At 50.9% G+C, this 16,485-nt stretch overlaps 2 protein-coding genes across 3 annotated transcripts; one reads left to right on the top strand and one right to left on the bottom strand.

The window, feature by feature from the left end:
* Positions 1 to 385: 385 nt before the first annotated feature.
* Paqr4 (progestin and adipoQ receptor family member 4) lies at positions 386 to 4,601 on the top strand. Its single transcript, XM_027424880.2, has 3 exons — positions 386 to 928; positions 2,415 to 2,636; positions 2,766 to 4,601. The coding sequence occupies exons 1-3, from the start codon at positions 763 to 765 to the stop codon at positions 3,197 to 3,199; spliced, it is 822 nt and encodes a 273-aa protein (XP_027280681.1). The 5' UTR covers positions 386 to 762; the 3' UTR covers positions 3,200 to 4,601.
* Pkmyt1 (protein kinase, membrane associated tyrosine/threonine 1) lies at positions 4,048 to 15,219 on the bottom strand. Of its 2 annotated transcripts, none has more exons than XM_027424878.2 (8): positions 14,993 to 15,219; positions 8,419 to 8,906; positions 6,790 to 7,283; positions 5,813 to 5,919; positions 5,503 to 5,675; positions 5,154 to 5,311; positions 4,374 to 4,451; positions 4,048 to 4,286 (listed from the first exon to the last, which is right to left on the bottom strand). In XM_027424878.2, exons 2-8 carry the CDS (start codon positions 8,767 to 8,769, stop codon positions 4,175 to 4,177), a joined length of 1,473 nt encoding a protein of 490 aa, XP_027280679.1. In that variant the 5' UTR covers positions 8,770 to 8,906; positions 14,993 to 15,219; the 3' UTR covers positions 4,048 to 4,174. The 2 variants fall into 2 exon arrangements, with proteins under 2 accessions (XP_027280679.1, XP_035303916.1); XM_035448025.1 differs by lacking the exon at positions 14,993 to 15,219 and adding an exon at positions 14,350 to 14,909.
* Between the last annotated feature and the right edge of the window lie 1,266 nt (positions 15,220 to 16,485).

Here is a 16,485-nt window from a genome sequence, read left to right as displayed (position 1 = left end):
GTATACGTTCAAAGTGGGTGCGAGCCATAGTTGCTCGGGACTCATCTGGAGAGGCCGTAGCCAGCAGCACCTTGGACAGAGCTTGACTGTGGGCTTAGGCCTGGGTAGTGGGGCTGTGTACTCGAGGTGGGTACCCAAATGTGCGGCAACCTGGAAGTCACTAAGAAAGCTGGGGTGTGAAATGTTAGTAGACGCCAGGTGCCAGGAGTCCAACCCAGAACACCGTGTCTCAAGCCAACAGGCACCTCATGTAAAGAAGGCTGGAACCGCATATGTTAAAAAAAGAAGGCCTGGGCGGTCTCGGGGAGGAGCATCCCTGCCTGCAGCGCCCATTGGTCCTTGCAACGTGAACGTCAGGAATCCAGCGCGCGAAACATGGGCAGGGTGGCGGGGGCGAGGAGCTGGGGTGGAGCCTGGCGTCCCCTTCAGCGTCCGGCCGCGCCCGTCCTCAGGGCTGCGGCGAGACGCCAGGCTGCTGTTGCGGCCAACGGGAGCTCTTCCTGCGGTGCTCTGCCACGGTGGAACTGGAACTGGACGCACAGGGCTCCGGCAGCCGGGTCGCCAGCTTCCTTTCCCTTGCGGGGGCGTCGACCTCGCGCGTGCGCAGCGCGTGAGGAAAGAGGGCTGGAACCCCCGGCTGACCCCTCGCAGGGCGACCGGACAGCCCGGAGGAGATTCGGGATGAGCTTCCCAGCGCTGCGGCTCCACTGAGAAGGAAGCCTGGGAGCAGAGGGTCGTCGGCCGGCCGCAGTGCGTGAAGCCATGGCGTTCCTGTCCGGGCCGCGCCTGCTGGACTGGGCTAGCTCGCCGCCGCACCTGCAGTTCAATAAGTTCGTATTGACTGGCTACCGGCCGGCCAGCAGCGGCTCGGGCTGCCTGCGCAGCCTCTTCTACCTGCATAACGAGCTGGGCAACATCTACACACACGGTAGGTGAGCGGCGCCCGGTTCATGCTTCCCGCACTCGCGACCGCCTTGTCTATGAGCGTAGCAGCTCCCCGAGCCCCAAGTCCTAGGCTGCCCCTGCCCTAGTTGGGCCGGGAACCGCGGTGACAAAGCTGCCATTGTCCCAAGCTTCGTTGCCAGCTTCTGCTTTTCCTGCAGTGCCCCAAGGCAGGAGAGGGGAGCGGAGTGGAAGCCAGCTTAATCCCGCTGAGCTCTAGGGGTAAGGATCCTAGTATCCCCTTGGTAATCCTGCGCCCTGGGCCCCCTCCTCCTCCAGCGCTGGTCCTGGAGATGGGCGTTCACTGGCTAGGAGGAGTCAGAAAGTAGAAGACCTCCCCTCCCCTCCCCAGCCCAAGCCCCTCCTCGTGGTGGCCTAGTGTCCCCGCCACCATAGCAGTAGCCTTGGGGTTCTGCCCGGTGCCCCCCTCCCCTTGCGGCCCCTAGAGCTCTGCTGACACAGCCCTGGCCTGTCCTTGAGCCGCCCCAGCTGGGAAAGGGAACTAGAGCCAGTTAGGTTTAGACTTGTGCTTTTCTCTAAGGAGAACGTTGTCAGACCCCCACCAAGAGTGGGGCTGATGCTTGCATTTGTCCTCTATTAGGGCAATGCCAACTGCCTGTGGGGAAGGGTGGGAATCTCCAAGAAAGGCTAACACTGGAAGAAACAGAGGTGGAAAGAACAGTGCTCCTGAAAACACCCCCAGAGGAGATAGAAAAGCTTCTTTCAGCCCCCTTTTCTTCGTTCTGGCCTTTCCTGGCCTTCTTTCTTTATGAAAAACAAAAAGTCCCAAAGTCTCATCTTCCTTGACAGTCCTGAGTCTGGTATGTCCCTCCTGTCCTAATCAGAATTCAGGTTGCAGTCATGCTTCTTCTCCAGGCTTCTGCCAACACTCCAGGACAGGCAGACCTGGTCTGGCCTCCTGTGTGGCAGAAAGGAGCTGTGGCTTTAGCTTCAGCCAGGAGGACAGCTCAGGAATTAGTCTGCCCTGGCTCATCATCCTCTGTCCTTTGCCTAGTTGCTGAGCTCAGCTGGGACATGTCACTGAAAGTCTGTTTCTACATCTGCAAAGTAGGACTCATCGTCTTACTTATAGACCTGCAGTGAGCCCTGACAGTACACTTCTGAAAGTTTGGAGCCCATAGACCTTCTGTCTGGATTGGCAGCAGCATTGAACTCTGCCTTGCTCTTTCTTGTGTTTTTAATAGTCAGGTCACTTTAATTTTTTTATATTTATATGTTAACTTAGCATGTGTGGGTTGGTGGGTATACATCTGCCAAGGCATGTGGAGGTTAGACGACAAATTGTGAGAGTTGTTTCTCTTCTACCATGTGGAATCCAGGATCAAACTAAGATTGTCAGGCTTAGCACCTTACCTATGAGCTATCTTCCTGACCCAGTTGATACTTTGTTTTTGGGTATGCTTTTCCTTTATGATGAGTGTGTCGAATGGGTAACTCTCCTTCCCTTCTAGGATTAGCCCTGCTGGGCTTCCTGGTGCTGGTGCCAATGACCATGCCCTGGGGTCAGTTGGGTAAGGATGGCTGGCTGGGAGGTACACATTGTGTGGCCTGCCTGGTCCCCCCTGCAGCCTCTGTGCTGTATCACCTCTTCATGTGCCACCAAGGAGGCAGTCCTGTGTACACCCGGCTCCTTGCCCTGGATATGTGTGGAGTCTGCCTTGTCAACACTCTTGGTGAGCCAGGGCCCCAGGAAGGTGGAGGCAAGGGCTACTGGTGAGAATCCCGGCTAGGGAAGATCAGCTAGCTTGGACTGATATCCTTTTTCTTCTCTGTCTCTCCCTCTCTCTCTCCTCTCTCTGCAGGGGCCCTGCCCATCATTCACTGCACTCTGGCTTGCAGACCCTGGCTTCGTCCAGCTGCCCTGATGGGTTACACTGCACTGTCAGGTGTGGCCGGCTGGAGAGCCCTCACTGCTCCCTCCACCAGTGCCAGGCTTCGAGCCTTTGGTTGGCAAGCTGGGGCCCGCCTGCTGGTGTTTGGAGCCCGTGGAGTAGGGCTGGGCTCAGGGGCTCCAGGCTCCCTGCCCTGCTACCTGCGCATGGATGCATTGGCACTGCTTGGAGGGCTGGTGAATGTGGCACGTCTGCCAGAGCGTTGGGGACCCGGCCGCTTTGACTACTGGGGCAACTCCCACCAAATCATGCACTTACTCAGTGTGGGCTCCATTCTCCAGTTACATGCTGGTGTTGTACCTGACCTGCTCTGGGCTGCCCACCACGCCTGTCCCCCAGACTGAGCTGTCTCCTAGCTGCCAAACCAGCCTGCCCATAGCTTCCTGGGACAAATAACACCACCTTCCCTCCTTCTGCTGGTCTGCAAGGGGCTGGTTCCCTGGAAGAACCAGGACATGGGACTTCCTATCTGGGAGACCACTCTTCATTCTTTCCTGTTGATTAACCTCTTCTTGTACCCAGGCCTTCAAATTCTAGCTACCCCTCTCCCTGCCAACTCCCCTCCAGGGTACCATTTCACTGTCGGCTAGAAGGAAATCATTCTTTGGGCTTCAGTTTACCCTGTTTGACCTGAGAATCTCTGAATTCATGTCTGACAGTTGAGTCCTGCCAACTTACCAAGCCTCCAGCCCAGAATCACTGCCCCTACCTTGCCATTCCTACATGACACCTCCTGGATTCTTGAACTAGCTTCTCTGCCCCTGCTTCCTGACGGCCATCTTTCTGCCCTGCATGCCAAACCTCTCAGCAACCAGAATTTTACCATTCCTGTCATTCCTGCAGTCAGCATGCAGGGCAGTGAGACCAGACCCTTTTCTCAGGACCAAGTGGGCATGCTTGTATCATCTGGCCAAAAGACATAAGAGGAGCTGCTACTTTTCCTAGGCCACAGGCACAGATGTGGAATGGTGGCTTTGGATTCAGGCCTCAGTGGACCAAGGACTCACCTTCAGTGCCATGGTCTGACCGGTTGACCTGCCTACCAGAGACATGTCTGCTCAGGAAATCTCTATACAATGTGTGGTTCCAGCCTGCTGGCCAAAGGCCATTCTATAGCAGAGTATTGCCTCATAGCCAGATCATCTCAGAGGCCTAAGACCCTAGGCAACATCAATAAAGGGACAAGAAATGCTATGTTGCCACATGAACAACCTTGGGTGCTCCCAAGATTCATTACTTTTTATTAGATACAGAAATTTCCAGGGGAGAGGTAGGAAAGAGGGTTAGAGGTTTAAAAGCACTGAGGCTGGGCCTGTGGCTCAGGCTGGGTCTAACGAATCCTCAAATAGGCTGAGGAGGTTCCGTGGCTCAAAGGTAGGGCAGGGACCTCTAGGAGGCTCCGAGTCCATGTCAGTTAGGTCCAGGGCATCCCTTGGGGGAGGAAAGAAAAAGGAATAAGACTTTGGATCCCAAAGCCAACTGCTCAGCCCTAGGCCCTGGGCTTGCTCTCCTCCTCACCTTGGTGTGTACCTGCCTCGAGGGGTAGAGGTTCTCCTAGTGATCCGGGACAGGATGGTCTCAGGGGAGAGTGAGGGACTACAAGAAAGAGGACAGAACAAACAAGGTGGTGAGGGTTGAGGAGGGTAGGTCCAAACCAGCTCTGACTCTATTTGGTTCCAGGCCTCTGCTTGGAAAAGGTAGGAGGCCATTACTGAAACAATAAACACGCACATTGACAGCTGTCAAGTCTTCCTATCTGACCATGTTCAGAGGTCACCTCTGTCCTTTTTCAGGTTCAACTGAGCTGGTTGTCAAGTTTTATTAAATGAAGCTTTTCTAGCATTTTGCTATGTTACAAAGAACCTTCAGAGTGAGGGAAACAGTACTATAAAGGGAGGGATCCTGAGAGTATATGGTTCTTCCTTGTAGCAATTTCTTAACTACACCTTTCCCTTGGCTAGCAGACATCTGAGACAAAAAATCCTCTCAGGACAAGGACTTACCAGGTTCTGGGAGGTGTTCACCCAGGGGAGGACAGCACTTTGTCCCTGAACAGGAGCAGTCTCTATAGAAGTGGGGGCTGCAATCCTGAACTAATGACTAGTATAAAGCTTGCTAAATGTCACAGTTGCCCACATAGGCCATGAGCCACACCCACAGAGCCAATCCTTGTCCCCTGAGTGTGACAGAGGCCCATTCACCCTCTTCTCTATGGAGCCTAGGACACCTTCCATGGGGCATTGACCACAGTGATGTACATACACACATCTCACTCCCATGTCCTAGACTCTCACCCACCCTATGCTGTCATCATCCCAGCTGCTGGAGAGGCTGCTGTCCAGGAGGGGGCTGCAAGGTGGAGAGCCAGGTGGTGTAGCTGGTGGGCCTGGAGGCTGCAGCCAACTGGCAGGATGAGCCAGGCCATGCCAGAGCCAGCAGAGCAGAGTGATCAGTGCCTAAGGGGAAAGGGAACCTTAGAAATCAAGCCTTGTAACAAAAATCACAGTACTTGGGAGGCTGAGGTAGGAAGATGATGAGTTCAAGGACAACCTGGTCTGTATAGTAAGTTCAAAATGGAGCCTTGGGAGACTGGCTGGGTCCCCTGGGCAAGGAACAGATGGCATAGACCAGCATCATAGAGGCTTACCTGCCACAGGGCCCAACCTCGACTCAGGGCTTCTGCAGCCATATACCACAGAACATTCCAGGGACGTGGCTGCCTCAGCATGGGCAGGGCCAGCAAGGCCTCAGCTGTGGCTCGAAGCTGGGGGTCAGGCTCCAACATCATGGTGAGGACAGAACGCAGCTCAGAAGACAGACCTGCCCATGAGGCAGAGCCACGCATGTCAGGAGCCAGGGTATTGACCTGGCCCTCAGCCCAGCAGTGTCCCTACTACTAGCCACCCCTTGCCAGAGAAGCTGATAGTAGTTGGTTCTTTTCCTGAGCCCCCACTCACCAGCAGTGAACTCAGGGGGCAAGTATCCCTGGCGCAGCTGCTGCCAGCCCTCCCCACCATGGGGTAGTTCCATGTTGCAGGCCACTTCCAAGATGGTGAGACCCAGACTAGGAAGGACAAGGCATGAAGAAAAAGAGAGGCAAAGTCAGCTTTGTGACACAGATCCCAGTCCTATGCAGCATCTTAGTAGGGAAGGGCTGCTCTCTTCCCCCATAAATCAGTACATTGATGAAAGAGGGATAAGGAGCTTTGACGAGGCCTCTGGAGGGCCAGTGAGTACCAATCAAGATGGAGACTTTGCTGTGAAGCAGAGACCACACACTTAAGCAGTTATCATGTTGCAGTGGAGGTTCACTGGAACCCACTGACATGTGAATTAGTTTCCATGATTATTAGGGTTGGCACCATCATTATGTAGAAATAACTGTAGCCGGGAGGTGGCAGCACACGCCTTTAGTCCCAGCACTTGGGAGGCAGAGGTAGGTGAATCTCTGTGAGTTCAAGACCAGCCTGGTCTACAAGAGCAGTTCCAGAACAGCCTCCAAAGCCACAGAGAAACCCTGTCTCGAAAAACCAAAAACCAAACCAAAACAAAAACCAGACAACTGAAGCAGAGCAGTAGTAGCCAGTGTGAACAAAGAACTCTGGGCCTGGGTATAGTCCTAGATGCTAACTGTGGACTTGACAAGTCCCTCAACTTCATTGTACCCTACTCTCCCTGTGCTGGAGCATAGCCAGAGAGCTGCTAGACAAGGAGATGGCTAACCTACAATGTAAAGGGGCCTCTAGAAGGTTTGTTGCTTACTCTGGAGACCCCTCAGCTAGTGGGGAGGGGCAACACCTCCCAGGCCCGAATGCCCTCTTACCCTAGTACCAGAAAGAGCTCCTCTGTTGGGCAGCCCCTCCCTTTCTGCTGATCAGTCCCCAATAAGGGCCTCTTACAGTCCCTTCATGACCTCTCCACATCCCAGCCTCACCTGAACACATCTGCAGCTGTTCCATAGGAGCCCTGCAGCAGTTCTGGGGCCATGTAGCGAGGGTCTCCCTCCTGGGCCTCACCAGCGCCAGTTGAACCCAGCTCCACCAGTAGTCCAAAGTCACCCAGCTTGCAGCGGCCTCGGGGCCCCAAGAAGATGTTGGCGGGCTTGACATCGAGGTGAACTAGGCCTTGACTATGTAGGTGGTCCAGAGCCAGAAGAGTGTCCCGCAAGTAGCCCCAAACCTGGGCCTCTGGCAGGCTGGCCCCCCAGGCTTCACAGTGTTGCTGCAGGCTGGGCCCACAGAGCTCCGTCTGCAGGTACAGGATGCCGCCCTCCTCCCAGGCCTGCTCCAGTCTCACACAGTGTGGGTGCTGCCCCACCTTCTCATGGCCGCCTACCTCAGCCAGCTTTCGAGTCCGGTCTTTGGGGCCTCGGAATGGCGACATGGAGCGCTTAACAGCATAGAGTCGGCCATCTTCCTTGGAGCGCACCTGGAAGGGAGGTGTGGCCCAGAGGCAGGATAGAGGACAGAGAATGCTATTAAGATTTCACCATGTAGGGAAATACATGTCAGTCTTAAGTCCTCTGCATGCAATGGTAATGAACTGGACATATGTCCATTGCAGGAGAGTGTATTAGAGACCCAGCAAGAGAGGAGATGGGGCAGACTATGCCCTCTGACCAGGGCCCAGTGCTAAGAGAAAAATTTAGACCCAAAACAGCAGGGGCAGTATGCTCTGTGTGCCCAAACTTTCCTCTGGAAAGGAAAGATGATCCAAGAGCCTGCTGCTTAAATTTTAAATAAAATTGCCCTAAATAGGGCTGGAGAGATGGCTCAGAAGTTAAGAGCACTGACTGCTCTTCCAGAGGTCCTGAGTTCAATTCCCAGCAACCACATGGTGGCTCACAACCATCTGTTATGAGATCTGGTGCCCTCTTCTGATGTGCAGATATACATGGAAGCAGAATGTTGTATACATAATAAATAAATAAAATCTTTAAAAAAATTGCCCTAAATAGTGCTTGTGTAAAGGAAAGCTACTATTTTACAAGACATATAAATAATTGGAAAATTAATACCATTTTTTTTTTTTTTTTGAGACAGGGTTTCTCTGTGGCTTTGGAGGCTGTCCTGGAACTAGCTCTTGTAGACCAGGCTGGCTTGGAACTCACAGAGATCCGCTTGCCTCTGCCTCCCGAGTGCTGGGATCAAAGGCGTGCGTCACCACTGCCCAGCCTTAATACCATATTAAACAAAACAAAATTATGATGGGAAAGGGTACAGATGTTGAGCCTGTAAGCTTAGGGAAAAGGTAGGCATTGGGATCAACTCCAGGCCAGACAGAACTGGTCATGGATCCCAATACAGCCATCTCCAAGCAGAGAGGTGGCACAGAGAATGGCTGCAGGCTGTGCCAGGATCTGGACAAGGGGCTAGTGATCATGAAGCAGGTCTTCAAGGTGCTTGACCTAGGGATGAGGAGTGAGAGGTGGGGGTGGGGAGGTGGCTCTAAGCCCTAGAGAGGCAAGCTGTCAAAGAATAAAGAGCAGTAGGATACCTAGGATACTATCCCACCAAGGCAAAGAGGTTCCCTAGAGAAGCCCTGGAAACCATCCTTCATTTACCTTGAAGACCTCTCCATAGGAGCCATGACCCAGGCGGCTAAGCCTCTGGAAGTTCTGCTGAAAGAAGGACTCTGGCCGGTTTGGGTCATACCCAGGACTCTGCAGGGTCTCTGAGGTTTCACCCAGGAATGACACCCTCCGGGGCTGGGGCTGGTGCCAGCCTGGGGTCCGAGGAGGGAAGAGGCGGCTGATAGGAATGCTGCCCTTGGCAGGGGGCCGAGGTGGAAGGCTCCGGCTGAGGCCCCTGGGCCTTTTAAGGGAGAAACCAGGCTCTGCATGTCGGAAGTAGGCTGGAACTGGGATGGGGGTACCACTTAGGGGTGGTGGGGTGCCCTCAGTGGGCATGGACATGGTCAATGCTAGAGGATCAAAGCACAGAGCAATGTGTGCACTTAGACAGTTCTTGATTCTGTGGCACACAGGAGAGCCCCTTCTTTGCCACACACACGTTCTACTTTCCACATGAAGCCTGTGTGGGCCACAAGTACCTGCGGAGAAGAAGAACAGGTAGTCATACCCCTACACGCTGTGCCAACTTTAGCTTGAGCTGACATAAATATCAAGTCAAGACCATAAGCTGTATCCCGAGGGCCTCATACCCAGCAGGGGAATTATAAGACAGGCCGCTCTAGAGTTGCCCACTCAGCCTTCTCTGCAACCCAAGACCCTGGGATGGGAAAATCATGCCATCCCTCATCACCAATTCCACAGTAAAAACAACTTCCAAGTTCCAAAACTTGACTCGCTTCTAGAATATGTATACAAAATGACTGTGGACTTCCCCCCAGAAACAGATAGATGAAAAGTATACACCATCTTAATCTCTGCATGTGATATTAAAGACAGAAAATGAAACACAGAAGAAAATCTAGTATGTCTTGGTAAGAACATGGAAAAAGAGTAAAACCTGCAAGTCATCCAGAGGTGAGGCTCTTGCTGCCTCAGCTCCCTGTCAGAGTTAAAGTGTCAGCCTAGGAAGAGCAGGTTCTCAATATTACTGTTTCCCACCAACTATACAGGGCAGAGAGGCTGGATTTGTTAGTAAGAGCTAACCGGGGGCTTTCTTCTCTCTCTTGTGCCACTGACAGATGAGATGGAGATTCTACATCAGGCCCAGCAGGCTGAGAAGCCCATGGTCCAAGCCCCAGCTCATTCACAGGAAGGGAGATCCACATTGGAAGAGGCAAGCAAAGAATGCCAGAGACCTCTGTCCTGTTCCAGCACCCTGCTCCTTAGGCAGCAGGGCCAACCAGGGGGAGGTACATCACTGTCCACAGCACAGCTTAGAAAGACTGCCCAGGGGTAGAAGCAGGCTGTAAAAAAGAGTCCTAAGGCTGTCTCCAGGAAGTTGACTTTGAAACAGGGTGAAGTTCATACCTGACAATGCTGTCAAAAAAGTAAGGAGTGGGGTTGTTCATAGAGCTAGGCACAGAGAGGGTCACCTATAATCCCAGCACTTGGGAGGCAGAGGCAAGAGAATAAGGAGTTCAAGGCTATCCTTGGCTACATAGAGAATTCAAGGCCAACATGAGTTGCATGAGACCCTTGCGCAAAAAAAAAAGGGGGGGGGACCTGTAAGATGACTCAGTAGGTAAACACGCTTGCCTTGCAAAGCCTGACAACCTCATTCAAGACCCAGAACCTACATAAATGTGGAAGGGGAGAGCAATTCCACAAAGTTATCCTCTAACCATCACATATGTGTCATGGTACACTCTACCCCAACAATGATAAATATTTTTTAGAGAATGAAAGCTTTATGTCTTACTTGTTGGGGTTGGACATGGTGGTATATCCCTGTAATTCTACCTAGTAGGACTGAGACAAGAGGTACACAAATTTGAGGTCAGTCTGGAGCATATATTCAGATCTTGTCTCAAAACTAAGGAAGAAGGGGCTAGAGAGATAGTTCAGCAGTTAAGAGGATTGACTGCTCTTCCGGAGGACCTGGGTTTGGTTCCTAGCACCCACATGGCTGCCTGTAACTCCACTTCCAGGGGAATCTGACACCCTCTTTTAGGTTCCATGGGCACTGCCCACATGTAGAACATAGACCTACAGTCAGATAAAAACCATATACATAAAATAAATAAACCCATACATATAAAATAATCTCAAAAATTATTTGAAAAAATAAAAACTAGGAAGAAATGCTGGGCATGATAGTGCACGCCTTTAATCCCAGCACTTAGGAGGCAGAGGATCTCTATGAATTTGAGACCAACCTAGTCTACACAGATAGATAGACCCAAGCCAGCCAGGGCTACATATATAGTGAAATCCTGTCTCAAAAAATAGAAAGGAAAAGAAAGAAAGAAAAGGAGAAGAAGAAATGTAGCTCAACTGAATGGTAGAGTACCTTTCTGGCATGTGATAGGCCTTGGTTTGATCCCTACTACCAAAACCAAAATAAACAAACACATGTTTTGGGAGCACAAATGTCCTTGTTCTCACAAATGGCACCAGGGGCGGGGCGTTGGTGGCGCACGCCTTTAATCCCAGCACTCGGGAGGCAGAGGCAGGCAGATCTCTGTGAGTTCAAGACCAGTCTGGTCTACAAGAGCTAGTTCCAGGACAGCCTCCAAAGCCACAGAGAAACCCTGGCTTCGAAAAACAAAACAAACAAACAAACAAACAAAAAAACAACAACTAGCCCCAGAGATATCAGGAATGCACAGGGTTGTCCTTTCAAAGAAAAAAGATGTGTTGATATATTGCTTATGATCAAATAAAGCCACTGAAGATCAGAATGCAAAGTCAGCCATAGAGGCCAGGCAAGAGTGGTACATACCTTTAATCCCAAGACAGAGGCAGATGGATCTCTGTGAGCTCAAGGTCACCCAGGCCTACATGAGAGCGAATCAGTCTAAAAGAGAAACAGAGCTCCCAAGAGCTCCCACCTTTAATCTCAGCACTACAGAGGTATATAAGATAGGAGCAGGGTTTTGTATTCTGGCAATTAATTAGTCTCCAGCCATGGTGAAGACAGGATCTCCATTTCAGCCTTGGTAGAGGTAAGAGCTCTCTGGTGGCTTGGCTGCTTTGCTTCTCTGATCTTCAGCTTGAACCCTAATATCTGTCTCTGGGTTTTTATTATTCCTACTACAAGATGTATAACCTCTTCTGCCCAGAAGGCTGGGAATAGCCTAGGTGGCCCCTGTGCTATCTATATAGCCAGGCCACACCTGGCTCCCACAAGCTTCTTCAACCAGGACCAGAGGTGGCTAAAAGCCCAGATGACCTCTACCCTATCTGTATGATATGTATGATATGACCAGATCCTTCTCTAGGCCTTAGAATAACACAGTAGCCTATCTATAGAACTGAGAAGAGTTTTGATCTAACTATGCTGCCTTGTGGACAGGGAGTTGTGTTTCAGCAGAAACCTTTTCCCAAATTGTGCTGTACTTAAAACATGCCTGCAGTAGACTGCCCAGTATCAGACTCTAGAAGTTTGAACCAACGCTGGCTACTAGTTGTGTTGAATGGGATTTCCTTCTTGCCTCACACAGATCAACTCTTTGTAGGTCCTGGTGGTTTCGAGGCCCCAGAATGTATGCATATACAAACAAAGGCCTAAATAAAAAGGAAAACACATTCATAGCAATGGTCTTAAAGTTGTGAACTGGGGTATAGTTCACGGTACCGTGTTTACCTAAAGCACTATAGTTTCAATACCTTCAGAGGCCTTCAGCTCAGCCTTTTTCTAACACAGAAAACAAACCCCTGTTCAACCTCTCCAAATTGGTCTGCAGATTCAGTACAATCCCTGTCAGAATCCCATCTGGCTTCATTACAGAAAACAATGAGCATGCCGGTCGGTGGTGGCATACACATTTAATCCCAGCACTCTGGGAGGCAGAGGCAGGTGGATCGCTGTGAGTTCAGAGAACAGCCTAGAAAGAGCTGATTCTATAATTCATGTGGATGTTCAAACCCCCTACCCCACCAAAGTCAAACTCTCATATAGGACTAAATTTGGAAGACTTATACTTCCAGATTTTCAAAGTTTCTTCAAATCCACAGTTAATTGAAACAATTCATTCATAAAAAAATGAAGGGGATAGAATTAAGAATTCCAAAATTTATGGTTTAATCATTTTTCTTTGAAGTTGGGCAGAGTGTTACTCATCTTTAGCCCCAGCACTCAGGAGGCTGAGGCAAGAGGATCTCTGTGATTTTGAAGCCAGCCTGTTCTACATAGCAAGTTCCAGGATAGCCAGAGCTACATAGAGTGACCCTGTCTCAAAAGAAAAATTTCCCCCCTTGTCTTGTGTTTTTGTTTGTTTGTTTGTTTGTTTTCCAAGACAGGGACTCATCATGTAGTCCAAGCTAGCTTTGAACAACTTCCTGCCTCACTCTCCAGAGAGCTGGAATTATTTTCAAAGTTAGTGCCAAACAACCCAAAAGGAAAGAAGTCTTTTCAAGAAATAATAGAGACAACTGGGTAGCTTCATGAAAAATTTAGGAAAAAAAAATTGACTATCTATTCTCACTCAGTGTGTGTATTTATAATTTTATTTTGTTTTGAGAAAAAGTCTATGAAGCCCAGACTGACCTTGAATTTGTAGCAATCCTCCTGCCTCGGTCTTGCAAGTGCTGGGATTACTGACATGAACCACCACAGCTGATTTTCACTGACAGAAATATTAGTGTTTGATCTTGGATGCTGCAGACTCACTAGTGGTCTTACAAATATATGCTTTCTTATGATGCCTTTTTAAAAGCTATTATTTATTTATGGCAGTAGGGAGTAAACCAAAGGCCTAACACATGTTAGGCAAGCATTCTACCAGAACTACATCCTTGTCCCTACATCTGTGCTTTCTAAATCTGAGCCCATAGTAGCTTTCTAAATTTATTTATTTATTTAGTTAGTTAGTTTTTCCGAGACAAGGTCTAAAGGCTTCAAACTTGTTGTGCAGCCAAGGATAACTGTGTCCTTCTACCACCATCTCCAGTGTGCTAGGATCACAAGCATGTACCATTATACCCAGTTTATGCAGTGCTTGGAATGAAGCTCCGGGCATCATTCATGTTAGGTAACAGCTATATCAACACACTTACTAATATAACCCCCATGCCCTAAATCTGGGATATTTTGAATTATGAAGAACACCTGGCATGACGAGTTTGTGAACTTGCAATTCTGCACTGACCTACAAAAAGCTGAAGGATTTAAGACTGGTGTCTGGCATAAATGCAAACTGTGATCATAACCGGTGCTTTAGTTAGTAATTGAAACGACTCAAGCACAGTGGTACCACCGTGTCAATAATTGTGTGCCTGTTGGGAAAAGAGGAGCATCAGGTTGCTACAATGTTATCCTTGAAACAAAAAACAAGTTGAAAGCAATTTTAGGGGAAAACACAATGTATCAAAATTTCCCACACCTCGTTGAGGGTAGTGGCTAGATCAAATTACTTGGAGAATGATTAGCCTAGTGAGGTTAGGGACTTAAATTAAGAGGCTTGGCTGGAAGGCTCTCTTGCTATAACTCTATTTACTTCAAGAATCCCATCCCAGAGCTGGCCTGGGCTTAACGGCCTAGCTAGCATGGTCAGGGCCCTGTATTTGGTCCCCACCACAAATAAATAAATAAATAAATAAATAGTTCTTAGAGGAACCAGACTGTCAGGATCCATGATCATGCTGGTTAAACATGCAGCCTTGAAGGAAGGGAGGGATGGCTCAGAGGTTAAGAGCACTTGTTGCCCCTCCAGAGGACCCAGTTCTGATTCCCAACATTCATACAGTGACTCACAAGCATCTGTAACTCCAGCTCAGGGGATCTGACACCCTTTTCTGGCTTATGTGGGCACCAGGCACGACGAACATGGTGCACAGATACACATGCAGACAAAAATATACATAAAAAAAGAAATACTTAAAAAAAATAGTCCCCATGCCTAGCACAGGGGAAGCCATCACCTTCTGTCTTCAGCCGGGAAGACCGGCCCCTCTCAAAGTCATTTATGTTTTAACACCTCTGACTTGGCCAAACCGCCTTTATGGGATGAGAAGGGTTGGCAGTAGAGTCCTGGCTGAGTCCAGAGTGGCCCTGAGCCACTGACCAGTCAGGGTGACCTCCCCGTTTCCAGGGGCCTCACCCTCTCATTGGGCTGGACACATTTGTTGACCACCGTCTAGCGCTAGATTTTGAGATCCTCCCGAGCAGCGCTGCTGCTGCTGCTGCTGGATTCGCTCCGTGGGCGAGGGGAGACGATTGCGTAGACCCGCTGTCACCCACCCGGAAGAGGCTCTTCCCAGAGAGATGAGGTAAGAGAGAGGTAGTGCTGGGGAAAGGACTTCCAGTGGGGAGGGACGGGCAGTCACCTAGAGCGGCCCGCGGGAGTAGGCGGGGCGTGGGCGACAGCGCTGACCCGGAGTCACCCGAGGGCCAGTCGGCCCGTGACAAACAGGGAGGGGTGGGGCTGCTGCAGAAGGGCGACCGGCCACTGAGGGGAGGCCGGAGGGCCGTCTCGGGGCGCAGCGCGGCAGGAGCGCGGGGCAAGGCGCCGGGCGGAAGAGCGGCGCGGCCCGGAGCCCTCCTCTCACCCGGGTGTGGGCTCACCTGCGGAGGCTGGGCGGGGCGGGGCGCGGCGCAGCAGCGAGGTCCCAGGTTCCGGGTCGGCGGAGGCCGCTGAGGGCCTCACAGAGGCCAGACAGGCTGGGGTCCCGGCAGCGGCGCCTCTGAACACCGGGACGAAGCACTCTCTCAGAAGGGGAACGGCCCGTGAACGCGCGCGGAGCCAGCTCGCGCCAAAAATTCCAAACCGGCCTCGAGGCCCCGCCCAGGATCGCCCGTGGCCCCGCCCCCTGGCGCAGCTCGTCGGGCCCCGGCATTGGCTCCGCCTCGCGTCCTGCGTGCGCACCGAGGCCTCCCCACCCCCAAGCCTAGCCGAGCGCCCTCACTGCGCAGGCGCAACCCTTCTGGGCGTGTTGCTGCCCCGGGAGCTAAATTCTTAATCCTGGACGCCGGCTGGGATCGCTCCTTGACTCCCTCAAGATCCCCAGGACTTTTGTCAGCCTCCAGATTTTGGTTCCCACAATCGCTGCCCTCTGTGGGCTGCCTTAATTCTCGCGTCCATAAAAGGGGCAGGCAGGGCCCTGCATCCAAGTGGCGTTTCCTCAGGAAGTCAAGTGCCCTGCTACACATAATCTTATATACATTTGGACGCCGATCCTCGTCACAGCAGGATAGCCACGGCGAGCGCCTCTTCTAAGAAGCTGGAGCTTCCTTGTGCCCAAGCTTCTTCTGGAGAAGAAAGATGAACCAGGGGCCTATGCTGCTTGTATTTTAAATAAAATTCTCTTCAAATAGTGTTTGTGTAAAGGAAAGCTACTATTTCAGAAGACATATAAATAATTAGAAAATTAAAGACAGCAAATTATAATGGGTAAGGGAAAAGGTACAGCTTTTTGTTTGTTTTTGTTTGTTTTTTTGAGACAGGGTTTCTCTGTGGCTTTGAAGGCTGTCCTGGAACTAGCTCTTGTAGACCAGGCTGGTCTCGAACTCACAGAGATCATCCTGCCTCTGCCTCCCAAGTGTTGGGACTAAAGGCGTAGGCCACCAACACCCAGCTTTAGGGCTACTTTCTGCCAGCCCTTTTTTTTCTGGACAGGCCCCATCCCCTTCCAACTGTCTGTTCCTCAAAGTTTAATTCATAATGATTGAAACAAACAAAACAACAAAACAATGCAGTGGTACATGCCTATACCTCAAGCACAGAGGTGGCTGAGGCAAAAAGATCATGTGAACTCAGAAATTGGAAGCTAGTTGGGCACTATAACAAGACCCCTTTCTCAAAAGTCTATCAAACAAATGAGTTAGGCAGAGTGTTGCAGATGTGTAAATCCCTGCATTGGGGAATCTGGTGAGAATGAGGCAGGAGGATCTCTGAGTTTAAGGCCACCCTGGTCTATATCAGAAGTTCCAGGCAAGTCAGGGCTACATAGTGATACCCTGTCTCAAGGAGGGGCAGAGTTTTTGCAACTCGAACCCTGTCTCATAAAGGAAATGGGGATGGGAGTGAAATGGCTAGGCTGTCAGCTGAATGGCACATT

Source organism: Cricetulus griseus, chromosome 7 (assembly GCF_003668045.3).
Source record: "Cricetulus griseus strain 17A/GY chromosome 7, alternate assembly CriGri-PICRH-1.0, whole genome shotgun sequence".
Lineage (NCBI taxonomy): Eukaryota > Metazoa > Chordata > Mammalia > Rodentia > Cricetidae > Cricetulus > Cricetulus griseus.
This window is presented reverse-complemented; position numbering and strand designations above follow the sequence as displayed.

Coding starts and splice junctions, on each gene's coding strand:
- Paqr4 (XM_027424880.2), top strand. CDS start 763: ATGGCGTTCCTGTCCGGGCCGCGCCTGCTGGACTGGGCTAGCTCGCCG. Junction 929..2,414: donor GGGCAACATCTACACACACG/GTAGGTGAGCGG, acceptor CTTCCCTTCTAG/GATTAGCCCTGCTGGGCTTC. Junction 2,637..2,765: donor CTGCCTTGTCAACACTCTTG/GTGAGCCAGGGC, acceptor CTCTCTCTGCAG/GGGCCCTGCCCATCATTCAC.
- Pkmyt1 (XM_027424878.2), bottom strand. CDS start 8,769: ATGTCCATGCCCACTGAGGGCACCCCACCACCCCTAAGTGGTACCCCC. Junction 5,920..6,789: donor ACAGCTGCAGATGTGTTCAG/GTGAGGCTGGGA, acceptor TGTCCTTCCTAG/TCTGGGTCTCACCATCTTGG. Junction 5,312..5,502: donor GAGGTTGGGCCCTGTGGCAG/GTAAGCCTCTAT, acceptor CTTTCCCCTTAG/GCACTGATCACTCTGCTCTG.